The sequence below is a fragment of the Rhipicephalus sanguineus genome, chromosome 11 (assembly GCF_013339695.2).
Source record: "Rhipicephalus sanguineus isolate Rsan-2018 chromosome 11, BIME_Rsan_1.4, whole genome shotgun sequence".
Lineage (NCBI taxonomy): Eukaryota > Metazoa > Arthropoda > Arachnida > Ixodida > Ixodidae > Rhipicephalus > Rhipicephalus sanguineus.
Genome location: NC_051186.1, coordinates 24,542,478 through 24,565,404, shown reverse-complemented (window position 1 = coordinate 24,565,404; position 22,927 = coordinate 24,542,478). Strand labels below are relative to the sequence as shown.

General features: G+C 45.9%; 1 protein-coding gene across 3 annotated transcripts in view; it reads left to right on the top strand.

Moving 5' to 3' along the window:
- The window catches only part of LOC119374636 (serine/threonine-protein kinase MRCK alpha), a 207,893-nt gene that overhangs the window by 73,649 nt on the left and 111,317 nt on the right, over positions 1 to 22,927 (top strand). For all 3 annotated transcript variants that reach the window (XM_037644806.2, XM_037644804.2, XM_037644803.2), the window contains exons 2-3: positions 10,398 to 10,489; positions 11,736 to 11,819. In XM_037644806.2, coding sequence (XP_037500734.1) covers positions 10,398 to 10,489; positions 11,736 to 11,819 — 176 coding nt within the window. The remainder of the gene's footprint in view (positions 1 to 10,397; positions 10,490 to 11,735; positions 11,820 to 22,927) is intronic.

Sequence of the window (22,927 nt, the reverse complement as noted above, 5' to 3'; positions counted from 1 at the left end):
GCTTGTGGCGAAGCAGGTGCCCCTTTTGCGCCCCTTGTATGTTTTTTCCAGGTGCAGCACGTGCCGTTACACACCCGCGTACTTGTATGTTTAGTCATCTATTCGTGCATACATTATAGCTGTGTCCCGTGGAGCATTACCTTCATTGCAGAATGGATGGTGCAGAGTTTCTCCAAACTTTTACCGCATCTCATTATCTAAGTATCCGGTAATTCCTAATCTCTCTCTCTCTCTCCACCTAACGTGTCATACTGTAAGTGGCACACAACAACAGGTGCACGATTAGGTCCGGACGAAGAAATAAGAAGAAAGAAAGATAACGTAAGGTTGACCATCGCGAGAGATCAGTCTTCGAGATCTGGCGTGAAAAAAAAAAAAAAAAAAAAACACGGCGCCGTCGTTGTCCGGTTTCGCAGCGGCCTGAAAGGTAATTGAGCGCACGTGCGAATGGGCCCGTTCATCGTAATGGGGGCCAGTGCCGCGTTATCTGCACTCGAAGTGTACAACCTTCCTGGTGCAAACGATTCCCGTCGTCGCTCTCGTCGTCTGCCCACGGCTCAGTAATTCCGTGCAGTGCGACGAATAGTAAGTAAAATACGCTTAAAAAAAAGATTGAAGAATGAAAAAAAAAAAAAAATGTATGTTGAAGTGTCAGATGTAAGTACTTGCGATAAGTACATTTCCCAATAACGTCAGCGACAGGCACGAGTATCTACGCGATTGAATGCAAAAGAAAAAAGGGCAATGACGCAGTCTTCGTCTTGAATGAACTCAGGTTGGGTAACGCCTAGAAGGGGAAAAAGATTACACGTGTAGTGCACTTCATTCCACGATATCGGATGACGGCCCGGTTTAGCTTGAATCACAGCTGCGCCAGTGCTATCCTAGTAATCCTCTAGTGTTAAACTATCATCGTCGGTCGACTTCAAGAAGAGATTTTGCTTTTTTTTTTTCTAAAACAACGATCCCCGCAGATGTGTAAATGCCTGTCCCACTGCTGTTATCGCAGCATAAATAAGAACTGATGTGTTCGCGTTTATATATATATATATATATATATATATATATATATATATATATATATATAACAACGAGCAGCCTATCAGCCAAATCTCGATCGAGGAGCACCGAAAGTAATGCGATATCGTCAAAAGTGGCAGCTGGATAATACGGCCAGCCGCTGATTGCAAGCGATCGATGCGAATTATGGAGGATGGAGAAGGCTCCTCTCGATAGGGGCTTGCGCGAATGCTGCTGCATATAGTATGTTGTGACTGGGGCAGGAACGGTTTCGAGCGGTGCGAAAGGGTGGTTTTCTCCAGGAGAAAGCTCTGACGTCGCGCGGCCTTCGCTATTTCACTCGTGTAGTCAGTGCTGCACCTAAAAATACCGCGTTTGCGACGGGACAGCTGGAGCGGCACCTGACGTCATCGGGCGGCGGTGCAGACCGAGCTACCTCGACGTTTGTGCCCACCCTTTTACCGGGCGTTCGCCAGTGTGTGGAAACAACGCATAAGCCTGCCTCATCTACGAGTCTCTAAAGATCTTCTATAGCTCTGTGTAACGATATACTCCTCATTCGCACTCTTAGCGGTTGCGGGCTAAAATCACATTCGTAATGTAATCGACTGAGAACGTCAATGCAATTTAATGCGTGTCTCTCACGCTGAGGCGCGATATGTCTTACAAGTCCAGAATGAAAGTTACATTAGCCATAGCTATCCGGTGGTCGTGATTTGCTATCCGGTGGTCGTGAAGAGTAGGGCATATTGTGTTCCTGAAAAGTCGGTACATGCAGCCGAGCTGTGCGCGGGACTCGTCGCCTGCTCGAGTCGTGTCTGGAGAACCGAAATAGCGCGTGCCCTCCCGCGATATCCGGCCATTCCTTGGCTGAGGGGTCTTTTGTGCGCCGGTCACAACGGCACTTGTCCAGGAGGCGTTGAGTGGGTCACTGGTCTCTGCCGCACCGGATGCCTTCCCGAGATCCCGTACTTCGCGCAGCGTAACGGCTCGTGACAACAACCTCACTATCTCAGCATTCACTTCCTGATGTGGCTCACTGGATCGTATTGGCTGGTTACGGTCACATTCAAATGACTTTTGCAATGTCTCGTCTCTTTGTCTGATCGAGCTAGGATCGCGGGTTGAACATTTTGAGATAATAATGATTTTTTTTCGCGGTAATTTCAAGCTCTATTCCACAGAATTCACTAAATGCAACTCTGGCATAGGAACGCCCGTCATAAACGCATAGCTCTGTATACAAGAGCTTATAACGACAAAAAAAGCTGAGCGAGTTGGTAAATTGTACCACAGCCTTGACCCCCCGCCCTGCAGTTTTATTGTGAAGTCTCGCACCGCAACGGAAGCCGTAAAAAGGGACGGACTACTCCTTTAATGATGGATGGATGTAGAACAATTTTTGGAGTAAACGTGGCGCCGAGCGTTTTCAAGTTTTCGCTGTAAAGAACTGGCGTCAGTCTATTGCCGTCTATGAAGTAGTTTTCGCACAATAAGTCACAGTTTCGCCGCAAGGGCGAAGCAATGAATGCGATAGCAAGAAACTAATGCTATACGAAGTGAGGCTCGCCAATGGATACTCTCAGTTTCAACAGCGCTCCTGTTGCACAGGCGGCCGAAGCAGCGAAGGAAACTAGCGTGCTTCAAGTGTCGAGCTGTGACACTTGATAGTTCGCGCTCATCTTCTGTTTGTTCGTTTAGCGGCGTCCCTTGAGCTCAAGTGACTTTCGTACGCTCCGTAACATGAGCGCGGACATCACAGTGAAAGCTCGAAACATCCCTCTTCCCCTCACCACGAGAAAACCGCGCGAGCAGACAGCGGAAGGGAAAGGTTCTCCCTGCGCAAATATAAGAAGAAGCGAGCGAGCTCGCCGACGACTTTTAAGTGCGCCCGTCGCGCTCCTCGCGCAATCTCGGTGGTAATGAAGAAACGCTTATAAGCGCCTGCCGTCTCTGAGTCCTGCCAGCGGTAAAGGGTGTGTTTATAACGCTCGCCTAGCTATTTGAAGGATCTGCGCTTTCTGGCATAGTGGTTAGCGCCACGCGCTGCGGAACGAGAGGTCGCTGGTTCGATTCCGCGCTTCGGAAACATTTTTCTGAATTATTTTCTTTGGGACTTTGATATATATATATATATATATATATATATACGTAGTTATACATATACGGTGCATGACGGCGGCGACGGCGACGGCAAAATCCAGCCGAGACTGTCCATATAATTGCTATCGCAATAATAAGCTGTAATGTGACCACCGAGTGTCCCTGGTATGCTGACAGTGATCGCTCATACAGGCGTTATTGGTTGCACACCGGCCCTCGCCGAAGCCCTAGCGAAGGCAGCCGCAATCGATACGGCGGCGGCGGCGGCGTGACTCCGTAGACTTGCGTTGTTGGCGAGAAAGCGAAACCATGGAGACGAAAAAGAGGACGCCGTCGAAAGCGTACCCGCCGCTGGCGATGATCGTGACTCACGCTTTGCCACTGGTTGCGGTGGGGATCGGCTAGCACTGTCCCCATTGGTTGATAGCAGCCGGGGGTGAACGGGGAGGAGGTTATTGTGTGATTGACAAGGAAACACTCGGTGGCACCAGCCCTGACACAGCCCTAAAGTTAGATTATATTGCGTCGAGGGTCTTCCCCGACTCTCGCGGTGGATATAGCCTCCACGTGACCAAAAGCATTAAATAGCTGAATCACTCCTTTCTGCACGTCGAGTCGGTGAAGGTACCCTTTACCCTATCTGCGCATCAAAAAAAAAAAAAAAAGTCGGGGAAGGTCCGACAGAGTAAAGGTATATTGGCGCACTCCGTGTGCACGCCTATGTGTATGTGCATTCTTCCAACGACTCTCTCCACGAGATGGTTTTCGTCGTCAAGCGGCGAACTGCGTGCTACAGCTGAGCGACCTTTTGCGAGCCGTCCATCACGCCTTCGTGACTCATTGGCATGTCCTCCGTGAACGCGGCCGCATCGTGCTGCTTGTTCGTGTGTGCGGGCGCGTTCTCTAGCACGATGTGTGGTGGACCGCTTCGCGCTCCAAGGTGAGCCTTGGCGTTGTATACATTGGGGTTTTGCTAGAGCAACAACCACACCGCACGTCTAGGTGATATGTACAATAGGCAGTTTTAGAATAGCGTACGCTAAGTTAGCGTTAGCGTTTGCGGCCCGCTATTTCCGTCACTTAACGGGAGCCCGCAAGCGGTTAGCGTACGACGCATGCGCAGTTGCGCGAAAAGCCAACGCGAAGCTTTGCGTACGCTATTCTAAAACTGCCTAATGAGGGGGCGAACAATGTGCAAGCAGGACAAGTTCTGTCGCTTGATACCTTGTGCATGCAGATGTTTCCCTAGCGTGGAAACCTGAACGCATGTAGATGGGATGAATATTCGAGACAGCGTGCTCTCACAAACACACAACACACACACGCACGCACGCGCGTCTAAACTCTCTTGTATAGAATGTATGTGGCCTCTGTCTTTCTATCTTTTTTCGTACGTACGCAAGCGTGTCGTGCACAGGCGCACGCGTTAAGCAGAAGCACCGTGTCAGTGTAACAATTCCTGGAGTGGTCCTCTTATGCCGTGTAACCGATAGCATGCAGATTGAAAAAAACTGACGGTGGCACTCGGCCGGTCAGTGTAGTGTGCAGCACCTATACTGGAACTTGCTTATGTTAGTTTCAGTAGCTACGTCCACGTTAATCTCATTAATCTCGGCATTCATCGTGGGATGGCTTCTGCCTGAATGTTCTCCCTTTCTTTCGTCGTCGTTGACGCAGCCACGCCGATCGAGCGTCTAACAAGCTACGCCAAGCAGCTGCCGCACGAGGCCAGCGTTCATCAGCACCGCATTGTCTCCGTGGCGGCGGCTGAATGGGGGTCCCCTCGGAGACTGGTCCGATTAGCAAGGGAAATGCAGCATTGTACTACTACACACTAGTCAGTGCAGCCGGGTTACCGACCCTCGCAAGAAGCGGTTCCGCGGAGGGCGTGCTCGTCGTGCTCGCGCTGTTGGCTCCCCGAAGGACGGCAAGCACGGCGCCGTTTGCCCTACATATCGTAGAGTCCGCTTGTTTGTGTGCATCGCGCTGAGATGGCAGCCTCGCGTTGGCGTCCGACATTGGCGGTCGGAGGTCGTGCAGGGTTTTCTGCGACGCATGCGTAAAGGGAAATCTGGTTATAGGGGTCTGCGAGTATAGAAATGACGACATGAATTCGGCCACATCCTCTATCTTTATGACATTGCGATAGAGGATCTTAAACAAAATTTACATTGTGTGCGAGCGCAACTATTTGCAGTGATTATGCGTGCGTGCAAGTGCCTACAGGCGCCTTTATGCGCCTGGGAAAAAGAAAATATTTCTCGATTATTCACAAGATGAAAGGCAAAATTTAAACAACGCCACAAGGACGACGTCTGTGAATAATTTTCCATAATTCACACTGTCATTATATGTTGCAGCGCAAATTATAAACACACGGACACCAGAGAAGACACGAAGACAGGACAGCCCGACCTGTCTTCGTGTCTTCTCTGGCGTCTGTGTGTTTGTATTTTGCGTTGCAAAAATGATTGCCAGTTCTAGCAACCAACTAGCCTGCATTACCGCTTTGACTGCCCACTGTAGCTGAACTGTGCCGAGATGCGCGCAGCGGAGTGTATAATATGTGAGGTTTTACGTACCGAAACCGCGGTATGAGGCACGCTGTAGTGAAGGGCTCCGGAAATTTCGACCATCTGGACTGACATCGCACAGCACACGGGCCTCTAGCATTTCACCTCCATTGAAATGCGACCGCCGCGGCAAGGATCGAACCTGCGTCTTTCGGGTCAGCAGCCGAACACCGTAACCACCGTACCACCACCGCGGCGGACAACGCGCTTATCAAGGCACCCTAGAACGATCGTAGGGCTAGTTCCCTGTAATGATGTCAGTTGGAGACTGTTTTTAATGTTCGGTTCAGGGGCGGGGCCAGTGGGAGGCACGGAGGGAGGTGCTGGAGCCCCCCCCCCCCCCAAAAAAAAAAAAAAAATGTCCGTATGTCCCCCCCCCCCCCCCCCCCCCCATTACGTCACGCGGCGGTTACGGCAGCAGTTCACTGCGGAGAAACGGCACTGGAGGGCGCGAAAGAATGCACAAAAAACGCTCAACTACGTCAGTGAAGACACGCTTTACTTTCGTGTTATACAGCTTTTCTTGGCAATGAAGGGAAGGCTACGGGGGCGGAGCTACTGCACATGTACTGTTCCGCGAAGTAGTCCGGTTCGGCGCGCGTTTCGAATTTTGTTTTGGTTTGTGAACTTTCCGTATCTCCTGTGACGGCCATTTGATTATTCGAGTGGCCGTCACAGGCTCAGACAGCCATTTGTCAGTGAAATTCGTCATAAGCTCCCTCGGCGAATCGTCGGAAAAGCTGGAGGGTGACGAGCGCTCACCTGAAGACGCAGACGCCATTTTGACTGTGAGGGGCACGAAAAAGGTGCGACGTTTTCACAGGTGCAAAAACGCGAAATGACACTGCATAAAGCAAAACAAATATAAATGTATCCTTGGTGCACGCTGACCCTCTTTTCAAACGGCGCCCCGTAGAAAATAAGGTAATGTTCTTGTTTTTTTCTCACGCAGAAAACACGGACGCAATTGTGGGACTATATTCTTCAGCGGTAGCACACGCGTAGTTCGGCTCTCTAGCCTTCCCTTCATTGCCAAGAAAAATTGTCCGCGAGTATAGCGTAGAGTTACTGTAGATGGCCCCTAAAGGAACCTAGCCTATCAGTTTGCGCGACAGGCCTAGGAAGTATGGTTGGCCGGGCCGAGCCAGAAATTGTTTCCGGGGGGGGGGGGGGGGGGGGTCAACTATACATTAGGCACGTTCGTGCATACGTAAAAATGAAAAATTTCGTGTTGCAGGGGGTTTAACACCCCCTGTCTTCGCTAGTGTTGCTTTGGTATGCTGCGCCACTGGGTGCTTGGCAAGCGAGAAACGACGTACAGCGTGCAAAACGGCGGGAGCAAGGTGTTGAACTGCGAGTACCGATTTCCCCCACCAAAAAGAAACGACGTAAACTAATGTGCAACACGCTGTCGCCTCCAGTCTTTACAAACTTGTGGCAGTTGCCGAGTTCTTTTTTTTTTTTTCGTTCATCATCTAGAGAACCCGGCACAAACATGCGGTTGTTCGCGGTGCTGTGCGTGCTATCGTGGGCAAGCACTGACGTTATCGACGCCGCCATTTCGTTGTACAGCAGGCACAGATAAATTGTAGCTGTACAGCAGCACAGCTACGCTTTATGTCCAGAAGCACAGTGGATGTGAATCGTACAACAAAACGGCGTGCGGTGATATGACGTGAATGTCTGAACAGCACGTGACATATCATAGGCATCGCCCCTGCGCATGCGCTCTCCCCTTACGGAAAAGAACCCCTACGAAAACGGCAGAGGGCAGCACAGGAAAATGAAAGAGGCGGATTGCTCCAAAAGAGAAATGCTGCGCCATGCTGCTCCAAGCTGCTGTATTTGTTAGTAAAGTACTGCTCCGAACCTCTCCAACGTGGCGCTGGGAAACTAAAAACAGTGAACTTTAACCGTTTGACCATCCAGTGAGCCTAAACGAAAGCAAGAGCAAGCTGTATACTATCATCTAGTACGCAGCTTGCTGTATACTATAGCATATTGACAATGCTACAGGTACTGACATTATAGATATATATCTGATTGAGCTGTATATTTGTACCTGACAAGCAAACTATTTTGGTGAAATGTGTGAGATTAGCTCGATATCATACAGACTACTAACTGCTGCTGTGATGACTTTGATGTGTGACTGATTGCATTTACCACTTTATCAGCTTTGACCTCATTTATGTCACAAGAAATGGAATTTTAAGTGCATAGCTCATTTAGCTTATTTTATTTTTGAAATTTTCAATGCTGGCTACTTTGGCGGAATATGAAAATAATGTACTGAACTCGTAGCGATTATAAACTGCTGCTTTGGCAATAGTTACACGTGATTGTGGCTACTTTTGTAATTTGGTGCTCAGCTTTATCGCTTTTATATCATTTCTGCCACAAGTACTGGTATTTTAAACATATGTTGCTCATCTTACTTTGTGTTCATTGAACATCCATCTGCTTAATTATTTGTTTCTTGCAATTTGAAGTGATTATTCTATGTGCAATATGTTTAATAATAAATATTAACATTTATGAGGTGCTTAAAAGATGCTTTAAACTCCAGGAGTCGTTTGCAATAAGTTGCCATCTGCTCCGAAAATCTAAATGTCTCTTCCATCACTGCGTACCGCCCTCGCTGTTTTCCTCACTTCTCAAGCTCGCCAGAGCCTCGTGTGGCGTTAACCTAAAGGCCTGAACACATGTATGCATTGCAGCGCGTCAACGCGTGACTTTGTGACGCGGCGCCGCGCCCTCTCCCTATGGAGAGAGAGGGAGCGCAGCTTCACGTAGCCGCGCGCCCTCTCTCCCCATAGGGAGAGGGCGCGCGCCGCGTCAAAAGGTGACGCGCTGCAACGCGTACGTGTGTTCAGGCCTTAAAACTATCGTAGTCATGAACGGCCCTTACCTTATATGGCATCTCGCGTCGCCTAGCGACGCCTTGTAGGATGAAAGTACAAGGAGAGAAGCGGAGAGGAGAAGAAGAAATGAATTAAGCGAAATAAAATTTTTTGGCAAAACGGGATTCCAGCCGCGTCCGAAAGCAAGCGTTGTAACCACTCGGCTATCCATGCATGCTAGCAGAACAAACATTTATGGGAACCATATAATTGCATTGGGCAAGAGAAAGAGAAGAAGATAGAGAGGAAGCGAAAGAAACACAGAGAGAGACAACAAAAGAAAGAGAAAGGAATAGAGAGAGAAAGAGATAGAAAGCATAGCGTAGCCTTGTATAGTATACTATAGCAAGAGGGTGGGAAAGGGAAGTGAACGGGAATGATGTTAAGGTGAGGAGGCGGGAGAGTAGGAGGGGAGAGAGTATGCATAGCCTTGTATAGTATAGCAACAGGGCGGGAAAGGGAAGTGAAGGTAAGGTGGAGTGATGTGAGGGGGACGAGGAGGGAGAGCAGAGGGGAGAGAGTAAATCATAGCATAGCCTTGTGTAATATGCAAGGGGGTGGGAAAGGAGAGGAGGGTGAAGAGTGATGCTAGGGTGAGGGGGAGGGAAATGATGAGGGGATATGGTGAAGCATAGCATAGCCGCATGGGGCGGGCAAGCGAAGTGAGGAGGGGAGAGGGTGAAGCACAGCATAGTCTTGTATAGTAAGGAATGGTAAAGGGAAATGAGGGTGAGAAAGGAGGAGAGGAATGCCACCAGCTCCTCATTCTTCGCACCACTAGTGCGTAGCTGCCCCAATTTTTAAATATTTCATACGCGTGAAACCGCCATCGCGTGCGCATTCGTTTTCAGAATGACTTATGCCTTTGCGGTTCACTTAAAGTGGTCGTTTTAGCGCAAAAGGAGGGCAGCTAGTGCGCACCGCAGAAACACTTGCACCAGTCTCTCCCTGCGTGTGCGAGCGTGCGTCAGCCCCACGTTTTGTTCTTTAAGAGCGGAGCGCTTGAAGCCTGGCGTAAGGTGTAATCCGTGGACTGGAAAAAATGGGTATGCGCCACAGAAAGCGGATATGTGCCAAGAGCCCCTACCATATAGTATAGTATAGCAAGGGAGTGAGAAAGGGAAGCGAGGGTGAGGAGGAAGGAAATGAGGATAACCTTGGTAAAGAGTGAAAAAAGGGAAGAGAGAATCCAAGAAAGGGAGCGAAAGAAATAGAGATAGAAAGAAATAGGAAGTCATCGTCATTTCCCTCCCCCTCACCCCCCCCCCCCCCACTTCCGCACATAGTTTTTTCGAAAAAAACATCGGCTTAGATTCGAGTAAATACGGTAAGGGACAAGAACTGCTCCCTGGTGTGCCTCTTCTAAAGGGGTGGCAAGGGAGGAGGCGTTGTCCCCATCCAGCAGACTAGAGGGGAGGGGTGCAAGCGCACTCCTGCGCCTTCCCTTTACCCTCCTCAAATGATACCTCTAGGATGACGAAGGTTCGATGATCAACCTCTGCAACGGACAATACAGTGTTCAATTATACTCTTTTCTTTTTTTTGTATTGTTTGGTTATATTGCATTGTGGCTTCCCTGTACGATGCAGAAGTGTTGAAAGGCGGGCAAGTTGGTATAGGTTCATACTGAAAATTGGCAGCGCAAACAAACGGGACACAGAAGAGGAACACAAACTGTTTGTGTTCCTCTTCTGTGTCCCGTTTGTTTGCGCTGCCAATTTTCAGTATTCCCTGTACGATATTTAAGGATACAATTTGGTTTCTAACTTGTGCCCCTTCCTTTCATTTTTCTGAACAGTAAAACCAGTGGTGCAAAGGATTAAGGACTTGCGGCTGACCAAGGATGATTTCGACGTACTCAAGGTCATCGGGAGAGGAGCATTTGGCGAGGTGAGCTCTCTGCCGCGGGCCACATTCTTCCTCAGAGTCGTTATCGAGGGTCGTATGTCAAGTGTTTGCGCTTGAGGTCCTTTGTTCTCTCATTCCTCTCAACATTATTCATCTAGCAGGGATGGATGGAGGGGGGGGGGGAGGGAAGGGCTGCACATATGAAAAGAATGGAAAGGGCCTAGATGAGGTTGCCTTATGCACATGCGCAGAGCAAAACAATGCTTGTCATGATGATACGGAACAGCCGCCACAACGTTGCAGCAGTGAAGACAGAAAAGAGGACGTCGCGGTTCTGGCTGCTTGACAGTTGCCATCTTGTCCACGTTTAAATATATCGTAAATAGGCTTGCACCTAAGCAACATATTGCAATATGTTGGTGTTGCTTACGCCTCTCGTTTTCTAACATGGCGATCTAGCAGAGAAAGCTGGCACGTTTTTTGAACAAAGCAGAAATTCAAGGACAATTTATGATGATTCAGAGGACTTCATTATCGATTAGAAACTGGTTTCAAGAAGCAACATCAACAAAAGCCAACACTTGTTCTAAAAACGAGGACAGACAAGGGCGTCGCTGTGTCCTCTTTTTGTCCCTTGTTTTCAGTTCCAGTCAACTAGCTATGTTGAATACCGTTTTGACCGTTTCTACAAAAGCGCCATGCTGCCCAACAAACACGAATTATCCTAACCAAAATAATTAACGAATGTTCTTATTTCGCACTGTTGCTCTTATTCAATTTTTTTTACCGATTGTTTTTATGCTCCCCTTGCTAAATGCCTCATGCTGGTGTTTGCTTAGTAAGTGCACTTCCAAAATCAGAATTTTTAATAAATGTTCAGCAATATATCACCAATAAGCAGCATTTGATTTCGAAGCCTGGTAGTGTGTTACTTTATAACTGACCTCCTTGCACACCGGAAACGCCCTCAGTACACAGTGAGTTAAAATGTTGCTCACGGATCTCAAGCATGGGAAATATTATTCATTATGCAGAAAATGAGCATGCTAGTGTCAAGTCTGGTTTAACAAACATCATCCATCTATGTTTTATTTTGATCTCAAGACAAGTAATAATGATAATAATAATGAAAGTGATGATGATGATGATATTTATTTGCAATAGAAGAAAAAGAGGCGGGGAATGGAGAGAATAAAAACGTGGAAGAAGAATGGAGGAAGAGCACTTGCATTTGCTGCTTAAACCAGATTACTCTGCGTGTTAACAGCGTTCTGGTCTCTTCTTGCAGGTGGCTGTTGTGAAGGAGAGGAACACAGGGAAGGTGTATGCCATGAAGATCCTCAACAAGTGGGAGATGCTCAAGAGAGCTGAAGTGAGTCTAGAAAACATTGAAGGCTGTTTGACAGTCACAGTGCCAGTGCACATGCACCAGTGGCGTAGCCAGGGGGGGGGCACACCGGGCCCGTGCCCCCCCCCCCCCCCCCCCCGAAATTTTTTTTTTGCTATTGCATACTGAGCCTCCCAAGGCTCAGTATCCCAAGAGACGAAGCTATCCCAAGAGACGAAAAACCTCATTAAGAAACGTCAAGCTATGAAAGCCTCAAATGCAACAGACAAAATAGAGCTGGCGGAGCTTTCGAAGTTGATCAATAGGCGTAAAGTAGCCGACATAAGAAAGTATAATATGGAGAGAATTGAGCATGCTCTAAAGAACGGAAGAAGCCTCAAAACTACGAAGACAAAACTGTGCATAGGCAAAAATCAGATGTATGCGTTAAGGGACAAGGATGGCAAGGTCACAACCAATATGGATAGAATAGTTGAGATAGCGGAAGAGTTCTACAGAGATCTGTACAGCAGCCGAGACAGTCAGGATGATAACGTAAGAAGCAGTAATATCCCAGAGGAATCTGACATCCCACCAGTATTAACAGGAGAAGTAAAGAAAGCCCTAAAGGGAATGCAAAGAGGCAAAGCCGCTGGTGAGGATCAGGTAACATCAGACCTGTTGAAAGACGGTGGAGAGATTATGTTAGAGAAACTGGCCACCCTGTATACGAGGTGTCTCTCGACAGGGAGGATACCAGAATCTTGGAAGAATGCCAACATCATTTTGATCCATAAGAAAGGGGACGTCAATGACCTGAAAAATTACAGGCCCATCAGCTTACTGTCCGTTGTCTACAAGCTATTCACAAAAGTAATTGCTAACAGAATTAATACGACATTAGAGTTTAATCAACCAAGGGACCAGGCGGGATTTCGTACAGGCTTCTCAACAATAGACCATATTCATACTATCAATCAGGTGATAGAGAAATGCGCGGAATACAACCAACCCCTATACATAGCCTTCATAGATTACGAGAAGGCATTTGATTCGGTGGAGACATCAGCAGTCATGCAAGCACTGCGGAATCAGGGCATCGACGAAGCCTATATAAACATAATGGAAGACATCTACAGCGCATCCACAGCCACTATAGTCCTTCACAAAGAAAGCGACAGAATCCCAATAAAGAAGGGCGTACGACAGGGAGACACGATATCTCCAATGCTATTCACCGCGTGTTTACAGGAGGTTTTCAGGGCCCTAGATTGGGAAGAATTAGGGATAAGAGTTAATGGAGAGTATCTCAGTAACCTGCGCTTCGCTGATGACATTGCATTGATGAGTAACGCGGGAGACGAATTACAGCTCATGATTACTGAACTGGATACGGAAAGTAGAAGAGTAGGTCTGAAAATTAATATGCATAAAACTAAAGTAATGTGGAACAATCTTGGCAGAGAACAGCGCTTCGCGATAGGTGGCGAGACGCTGGAAGTTGTAAAGGAGTACGTCTACTTAGGACAGGTAGTAACCGCGGAGCCGAACCGTGAGAGTGAAATAACTAGAAGAATAAGGATGGGATGGGGCTCATTCGGCAAGCATTATCAAATCATGAATGGTAGTCTACCACTATCTCTCAAGAGGAAGGTATATAACAGCTGCATCTTACCGGTACTTACCTACGGAGCAGAAACCTGGAGACTTACAAAGAGGGTTCAACTTAAATTGAGGACGACGCAGCGAGCGATGGAAAGGAAAATGATAGGTGTAACCTTAAGAGACAGGAAGAGAGCAGAGTGGGTCAGGGAACAAACGGGGGTTAAGGATATCATAGTTGAAATTAAGAAGAAGAAATGGATATGGGCCGGCCACGTAGCACGTCGGCAGGATAACCGGTGGTCATTAAGGGTAACTGACTGGATTCCAAGAGAGGGCAAACGCGTGAGGGGAAGACAGAAAATTAGGTGGGTAGATGAGATTAAGAAGTTTGCAGGTATAACGTGGCAACAGAAAGCACAGGACCGGGTTGATTGGCGGAACATGGGAGAGGCCTTTGCCCTGCAGTGGGCGTAGACAGGCTGATGATGACTGAGCCCAAAATGACACTTGACCACATCTGCCTGCCCGGCCCCCACTACAAATCAAGGAGGTGCCCCCCCCCCGAAAAAAATTTCTGCCTACGCCCCTGACATCCACCATTCAACTTTCAACTTCTTACGTCTGCCTCAGTGGTATATACACTGGTTACTGTGCTTGGCTGCTGATCCAAAAGTCACGGGTTTGATCCCAGCCGCGGCGATCTCATTTCGATCGAGGTGAAATGCTAGACGCCCATGTACTGTGCGATGTCAGTGCACATTAAAGAACACCAAATAAGCGAAATTTCCGGAGTCCTCCACTATAGCGTGCCTCGTAATCATAGCATGGTTTTGGCATGTAAAATCCCAGTTATTATTATTATTATTATTATTATTATTATTATTATTATTATTATTATTATTATTATTATTATTATTATTATTATTATTATTATTATTATTATTATTATTATTATTATTACTGCAATAGCAATTCTATGGACACTCTCAGCTGATTTTTGCCATCGCCGTCATGCCCCGGATATGTATATGTATATATATATAAAGAAGACACAAAGAAAAATAAAGCAGAATAAAAAAATTCTCAAGTACCCAACCGCGGATTCGAACCAGCAACCCCTGGCTCCCCAGCGTGCTGTGTTAGACAACTCAACCACACGCCATGTATGCGCCGGCAAAATAATGGCGAGCTATTTATACACACCATGTACCGCTGGTGGTAAGCAAATCTCTGAAGAGCATGAGCATGTTTTCTATCACGCAACGCTCCTAATTTTCTTTCACTTTGAAAACTGCCCTCGAGACGCGCATGAGACGCACATGTGACCCTTTTCTATACCTACTCGTGATGTGGAAGAAAAAAAAAAACAAAGAACACCGGGCACACCTTGCATCAGATGCGGCTGGAGACGCCGGGGGTCACGCCACGCGCCACAGATTAAAAGAAGAAGAAATATCTAAGAGCGTCTTATTCTCCGTTGTCGACACTTGCAGCCCAAAGACGTAACAACCAATGTGACAGTTGTTAGTTCACGCTGGCCCTGTGTGTGTTCTTTTAGGGCGTCTTTCTTTGTGCTTCAGCGGCGCGCTGCAAGTATCGAGCTGCTTCTGGTTATTCGTGTGACATTTCAATTTTTTGCTATCGCATTCATTGCTTCGCCCTTGTAGCGGAACTGTGACTTTTATTATTATTATTATTATTATTAATTTCAACTTATTATTCTTCTATTATACACTAGAGACATCCTTCGGCTGACCCAGGATGCCATTCGCGTAACCGCCAGGAATTTTTTTCATGGGGTGGCTTCACCTTCCCTTCATGTATGTGTTTGTATGTGTGCACATACAAAATGTAAAAACTTCGGAGGTGGTTTGGACACCCCAAACCACCCTCTGGCTACACATAGCTGGAAGTGTTGTACATGACAGCACGGCAACAGTAAGGATATTTAGTACAATTAACAAACCAAAAAATATATAATAATAATTGTTGGGGTTTTACGTTCCAAAACTACGATATCATTAGGCAGGACGCTATAGTGGAAATTTCGACCACCTGGGGTTCTGTAACGGGCCTCAGGCATTTTAACGCGATTGTGTTAAAAAGCTCGTTTCGTAGAAATTCCAGTGTCAGTGTCGGCGTCGTTGGTTTTGAGTGAAAAATCACCGTTGCCCATGAGTGAAAATTCGAGATAGATGCAAATAAAGAAATAGTAAAAAATTTTTGGTTCGAGTGGGAATCGAACCCAGGACTGCAGTGCTGCAAGCAGGTGTTCTACCACAAAACCACACCCGTGCTCGAAATTGATCCGGGGAAAAAAAAAAATAACGCTCTATGAATGTCATCTAGTGTGAGGAGTGTCATTGACACATGTAATATTGCGTGGCTGAAGCACAGACTCGCGCAAGGCTTCAAAACATGCAAATTTTGCAACGAGTGGCTGGTTTAAAGGCCCACCATTTACAAAGCACAGAGGCATAATTAATTACCATTATTAACAACGTGAGCAGCTGTGCGGGTGCTCGTCTTACCTTATGGACACGTAGTGGCTACCTCGCCAACACGCAGAAGGAGTTATTCTGTCGTATCGGGCACCGGGCAGCTGTACTTGCTGTAGGCATTCTAGGATAGTGTGAATTAAGGGCCAATTTACAGGTGCGCAGGCATTCCTTTTCTTGTGGCACGGTTGAGGTGTCCACTGAAAAGCAAAGCCAGGCTAGTGATTGAGAAGGCGATGCAAGCAGGGTCCGATTACGCTATCGCGTTCTACTTTTGAAGGCAAAGCTCGAGCGTCCTCCAAGTTTTTGCCTTCACCAAAAATGCGGCCGTGTGGCACGGCCGGGATTCGATCCCACGACCTTCGGGTCAGCAGTCGAGCGCCATGATCAGTAGAGCACCGTGGCGGTTAAACTAAAAAATAAACTTACTCCTATATATACAACGATTTGTATGAGGAAGCGTACGTTGGGGGGCTAGTTGGTAAGACATAACTGAAAAAATTTATAACTGCGCTAAGGACGAACAAGGCCCAATTGCCTTTCGATTGCTCGCACTCGAAGCTTGTGAAGAGGGGCATGGCGGTGTCATGCTTAAGGTCATCTTTAACCAAGTCATGGCACCACAATGTCAATGATAGTTTCTCGTCACAAGTGAGTCGTCTCCGAATTGCAGGTTTCCCGCAGACGCTGCTTCAGGCTGTAGCAGAATCACTTTTAAGGGTCATTTGCCACCGTACCACGGCCGCTGACGGAAATGCAGAAGTAAATGAAGGAAAAGAATCGGAGAAGAGTGAAAGGCGCAAGTTTGAAGTGATGCCGTACCTACACAAGGTGTCGCACGGCATTAAAAAGGTGGCGAGAAGATGCGGGGTCGATATGGTTTTTTCAGCGCCTTGCAAGTTGTCGCGTTTGTGTGCCGTGTCCAACGCGAGCAAAGTGAACAATAGAGGATGTGATGTTAAGCACAGACGTGCGTATGTACCCTGTATACCTGAAGTGGTCTACGAATTCCCCCTGACCTGTGGAATGGTTTATGTGGGGCAGACCGGAAGGTGTATTAACAAGCGTTCGATGGAGCATGCTAATTCATTAGGAGACGGGAGTGGGAAGCACCTACTAGTTCATTGTGGCGCATGCGCGCAGAGATGCAAGCCCATCTTCAGTAGCACCAAGGTGGTAGGGCGAGCCAGAAGCCAAAGAGCAAGAGAAATCTTGGAGGCATCTTGGATAGCTAGACACGGGCCTGATAAGTGCGTCAGCAACACGTCCGTGTATCTTTCCAGAAAAGAGCGTGATTTCCTTTGTAGTAGATAGGAGTCTTGGGGGTGGTGAAACCTGTCACGTGGTCATGACTGTCATTGCGCACGCGCTTAGTTTCTTTCATAAGGGTGGTGTATGTTTCAGTAAGCCAGTTGTTAGTCTGCGATCGCCCTGTCCACTTCGTTTCTAGTGTCTCGCCCTTAGCGCAGTTATAAATTTTTTCAATTACGATTTATATAGGATTTTTAATATACAGCAAATGGACAGACAATGTTAAAGTGTTTTTTTATACAAACCATGAAGCAGTTAAACATAAAATTTGTTCAGTTAGCATGCATCATTATACATGAATGTATATGTTTACAAGTGAACAAAATACATCTTCAGTCATTTGTGAGACAAATTAGTAGTGTGAATTTAATTACTAAGAATTTCTGGCAGGTTGTGTTTATTAGATTGTAATTTATATTTGGTGCAAAACCGTGGTACATACCTCATTTCAAGGTTTCTGAGATGTACTGGTGCTTTATCGTGTTCCAAGGTCGCTATTGATGTTTACAAACTTCAAAATTCTTCTAAAAATAAAATATTTGTAAAACGTGGTGTTCGTAGTATCAATCTACCTTATACTGACTTGGCATTTCTGTGACAAAGCTTTTGTCATTAATGGGGGCCGTGATTAGCATTGTGCTGGAGAAGCGCCTTTTGTAATGTAATTATTTTTCATCAACAAGATTTGCCCTAGTTTGCATTTTTAGCTATCGATGCTTTGGTAGATTTCTTTTGTAATGTAGGGTATGGTAAATCAGCCTTTAAGAGCTATATCTTGTGATATGGTGGTACTGTGTAGTACTGCAATGACAAAAAGTCACAGTTTCAGCGCAACGGCAAAGCAGTGAATGCGATAGCAACAAATTGTAATGTTATACGAAGTCAGGCTGGCAGCTAATTCTTTTGGATCTGATCTCGCGTAACTCTACAAAATGGTGGTGTAAGATAACGCGGCAGCTCCAGGGAGAGCTGCGCTTTTTTCACAGTCACTTCACGTTGATAGCGTGGCACGTAGAAGAGTATACGAGCCATCCTCTGATGCCTGCTGATATAGCACACGCTCCAGCGATGCGACTGCGCTCTTAGACTCAAAGTTCACAGTTGCTGCTCGAACGACACCCCCACGCGTCCCTTCATGCTCGTTCAAGACAGGGGAGCCGTTTCCTCTCTGCTTGAGCAGCATTCGACGGTGGCTCGAATGTGCAGGGGGGATGTTATCGCTTGCGCCCTCTGAGCAACGGAAATGGGCCGGCTCGTTTGATCTCTGCTTCAGCCGCGTTCGTCTCCCCCGCTTGCGCGCTTTTACCCGTGGTAGGCAGGACATAAGATGCGTGGGGAGATGTTATCAATTTGGACTTTATACGGGACGTGACGGCAACGGCGCCGGCGGCGGCAAAACCCGTCGAGAATGTCCATATAATTGCAATTGCAATAAAAATCCGTTAACATGTTTACAAGGGGTGACAATGCCAACATTTCATGTTTTTGAACTGACAAACCGGGCATGCCTGAGAGGAGATGTTAACACTTTCGTGACCGCACCTATTCCCATCGATAGTATGTTATCGATGACTTCAAGATCAAGTTTTGGCACTCTCTGAGCGGTTCCGGACAGCTAACGCAATAGAAAGCATAAAATAACATGTTTTTTATCAGTTTTGTTTGCGAATTTGTTTTTTCCACCGTGGGGAGATTTTTAAAGCTCGTTCGCAGTCGGGTAGGTGAGCGCTCGTTGTTTCAGACTTCGCGTCGACGCCGCTCGCGGGTGCTCCACAGAAACGGCGAATTTCGATGGATTCCGATTAATGTGAGCGGGAATCTCTGGATGATGGTAGCACCACAGACACGGAAGACGACTTCGATTCGCCAGGCTTCAGTACGGACGGCGAAAGTGCGTCAAACCTCCCTGGAACATCCGCCGGTATGTTTCGTCTTCTCCTCGGGTCGTTTTATCGTTGCCGCGCGTCGATGTAAACGTATCGGGTGCATTCTAAAAATAACAGCTCTTATCTGCAAGGTGTTAACTTCATTCGGGCGGGAGCATTTGACGCCGGCTGCAGAAAGAGCGCAGTTCTCTTCGCGAAGACGGCGCGGAGCGGACTTTGACCCAACGCTCCGGTGTGCTGCGCGGCGGCGTCTTCGTGTTGTTTTTTACCACAGAAGTCGTCAGAGAGATATGCAACCACACAGATAAGTATGCGTGGATGCATACTTTCGAAAGGCCAACATACAGTGAGAGGGAAGGATCCATGGAGGGAGGTTACTGAAGAGAAGATGAGAAAGTTCATCTCACTCCTTGTGCACATGGTAATCGCTGAAGTCCCGCGCTTGCATTGGTTTTGGTGTCGACGACACATATTTCCAGGCCTTCGTCCACCGTAGTGATGCCACGGAAAAGGTTCAAGGCTTCTTGAATGTCTCTGATCTGAAGAAGACGACCGTCACATCCCACGAGAATCTTCACCACGTGTCTTCTCTATTGCAACACATGAACGATTTTTCTACGCTATCTTATAACCGAGTCGGAACCTTTTGGTGGATGAGAAAATGGGGAAATGTGAAGGTTGGTATGGTATTCGGCAGTATATGAGCGAGAAAGAGGTCAAATGAGGGTACAATTATGGATTTTTGCAGATTTGGAACAGGCTACACTGTTCATTTCAACAAATACACAGGAAAATTGAAAAATACCAGAACTGCAAACTATGCTAGGAAAGATAACAGAAAAAAACTTTTTTTTTTCCCAATACATGCGCAGCCAGCCTTTGTTTCACCGCGTCGAGATCCTGCATCGCGCGGTGGCATGATAGGCACAAGTGCCTATATTCTTGTATTTATGTAAATAATCTTTGTACTTACAGAGCTTATATTTCCACTATTATTCTATGAGGGCTTTGCGTTCAAACGTATATTTCGATTTTTTAAATGTTAAACCTTTACAGAGTGGCATTGATGTTTTTATGAATCTTTCTTTCTTTTTGGTGCATTTTTCTTGGTTTGATAATTTTTTTATTATATTTGAAATAAATCCGTTGTTTGGAATTAATACTTTAGGAAAGACCAATTCTTCCCCTATCATTTGATGCCCTACACTTTAGCATCAATTATATTCTGTGGCAGGAAAAAAATATTTCCTTGACTAGCCAAAAACAACCGATTTTTCCGCGGTCACGAAAGTGTTAAGGGGCCCCTGCAACGTTTTTTTCTATTGCCTTCTGTAGCACTGAAGTGTGGCAATATTGAATACCTAGATGAACGCAGAAGTAGTAATAAAAATTGGTGCACAGGAACTGAAGGCATTAGTCTTCAAAGTTCAAAATTATGAGCAGATGGCAAGAGGAAGCCTTCCCTTTCGCATTTCACTCTCCCAGTGACGTCACTGGTTGCTTCCGATCACTGTGCCCTTTTTATACAGATATACGAAAAGTCTTATAATGCATAAAGAATGTGTTTATATTTTCTAGAGCACAATAGTGTATCCATGCTGGAACAGCGTGAATGTTACTTGTGACTTGGCGTACTAAACCACTTGTAATGCACAGCCACTGATATCACTGTTACATTACCAAACATCACTTGCAATGTCAAAAATAGCCGTTGTGTGTCACTGTAGTCGGAGCAAAAGGCAGTTTCTATGCTCAAGTAAAATTATAAATACTTTGTTTTTGGTGCTCTTACTTACAGTGTGATATTGCCACATTCCTCAGTACTAGAAAAAGCAAGGAAAACGATGTGCTTAATTTGCATTGCAGGGCCCCTTTGACAAGTGGTGGTCCCCACATTGCACCACCTAGTCATTGATCAATAGACACGAATAAAAAAAAGGTAGATCAATACAAACCAATTTCGAAGGACATTTTGCAGCAGCTGGACGCTATTTCAAGAGTGTGAACTGACATTACAGTTGTCATGTTTTAAATGCAACCTAATTAGCTCTGGACTACCTCCCACTTTCCTATTCAAATAGGTGTGAAAAATGGAAATGCTGTCCTCAGGCAATGTATCAACATGAAGGAAATTTATTGCATTTAAGAGAGCAAACTGAATGCTGCTGTGCAGAGTAAAATGTCGATTTAGGGCATCAGATGTTTTACAAAAATTGTCGGAAGTGGATAAGAACAATAAAAATGCTGTTAAGTAAAAATGAAATTAAACACCATAAGTTTGCAAATTGAGCTCTTCTGCAAAAACTACATATTGCATCTCTGTAAACTGCATGTGCTAGATCTTCTTAAACTGTCAAATGGTATATTTATGTGTTTACTTAAATATAACACGCTTACAATTCTAATAAAACTGATCGCTGGGTGAGTTGGTATGAATTCATGTATGAAATTTTTTAGCGCGCACAAAAGACGGGGACACAGAAAGAAGAAGCGCTCGTTTGTACCTTATTTCTGTGTCCCTGTCTTTTGTGCGTGCTAAAAAAAAGTTTCAAACATGAACATGCTTACAGCTTTACTTGAAATAATTGGAATGATAACAGTGCTTTTGCAAAAGTTCTACTCACAAATTAGTAGTATCTAATACTGCAAAGTGACCAACAATACATAAATTTTGACTACTGTAGGTGTGTAAATGGGTGGAGTTTACGGAATTGTGATAACATTCTTTATTGACTGAGAAAAAAAAATAGAACACCAGGTTTTTCTAAAATATTGTGGTGTTTAAGAATTTGGTTAAATATTGATAGCCCACATAAAAGAATCAACTCCCTACAGTTGATATTTTATAACTTAATATACAACAAACTTCATCTAAATGGTGCAGTAGGTGATGAGAAGAATAAATGCCGAGTGATTTCCCGGCAAAAAGGCAGTGACATCTACATATAGCCAGCTGGCTAGACAGTGGTTAGCCACCTGCTGGAACCAGGGAACGCAGGCGGAGATCATGGACCAATCAGGGTTTGACTGCACAACAGTGAAATCGGGGCAGCAAAGGCATATTCAATTCAACTCAATTTATTCAGACAAACATTGTCTGGATTGAAGGGGCCAATTATCTCTGCTGACTAGGGTCCCTCCACCCATACATTTGTTCAGATGCACTGGAACATAAAAATACAATACTTTCTTTTTTAGGAACATAAAAGCAAAATTCAAAGAGTAGAAAGAAGATCGGGAACACGCACTTTAAAATTTAATAGTACAGTCAACAGCAATCACTTATAGCAAGATAAAAAAGAAGAAAGAAAAATATTAGGGGTGTGCGAATATTCGAAATTTCGAATATTTTTTGAATAGCGTTTGCTATTCGATTTGATTCGCATTGAAATTTTACTATTCGAACAATTCAAACTTCCTAAAGACAAATGCAGTCAACGTCTGGTTGAAAATGACCCCTTCAGACTTTCAATATGCTTCACCTCATTACACTCATGTATTGCGGCAAAGCTGCCTGTCAAGCTCCGTTACGGTTGAACTTAGCCAAGAGACAGTCAACGTCCGATTGGAAGTGATCCCTAGATTTTCAATATGTTTCATCTCATCGCACCCCCGTATTGCGGCAAAGCTGCCTTTCAAGCTCCGCTACGGTCGCAAATGTATTAACTCAACAAAACGCTGGTTCCAATATGGAGATGAAAGGTGTGGCAGAGTTGGGGGCTCAATTAATGCTGTTTTGGACCTGAAATTTAGGCAGGAAGTCTGAAAAATCGGACGCCGAAGCTTTTTAGTATCCAAGATTTCAGATGTTTTTATATATCGACGTCTACGAGGCAGATTTGGAACTCCGGAC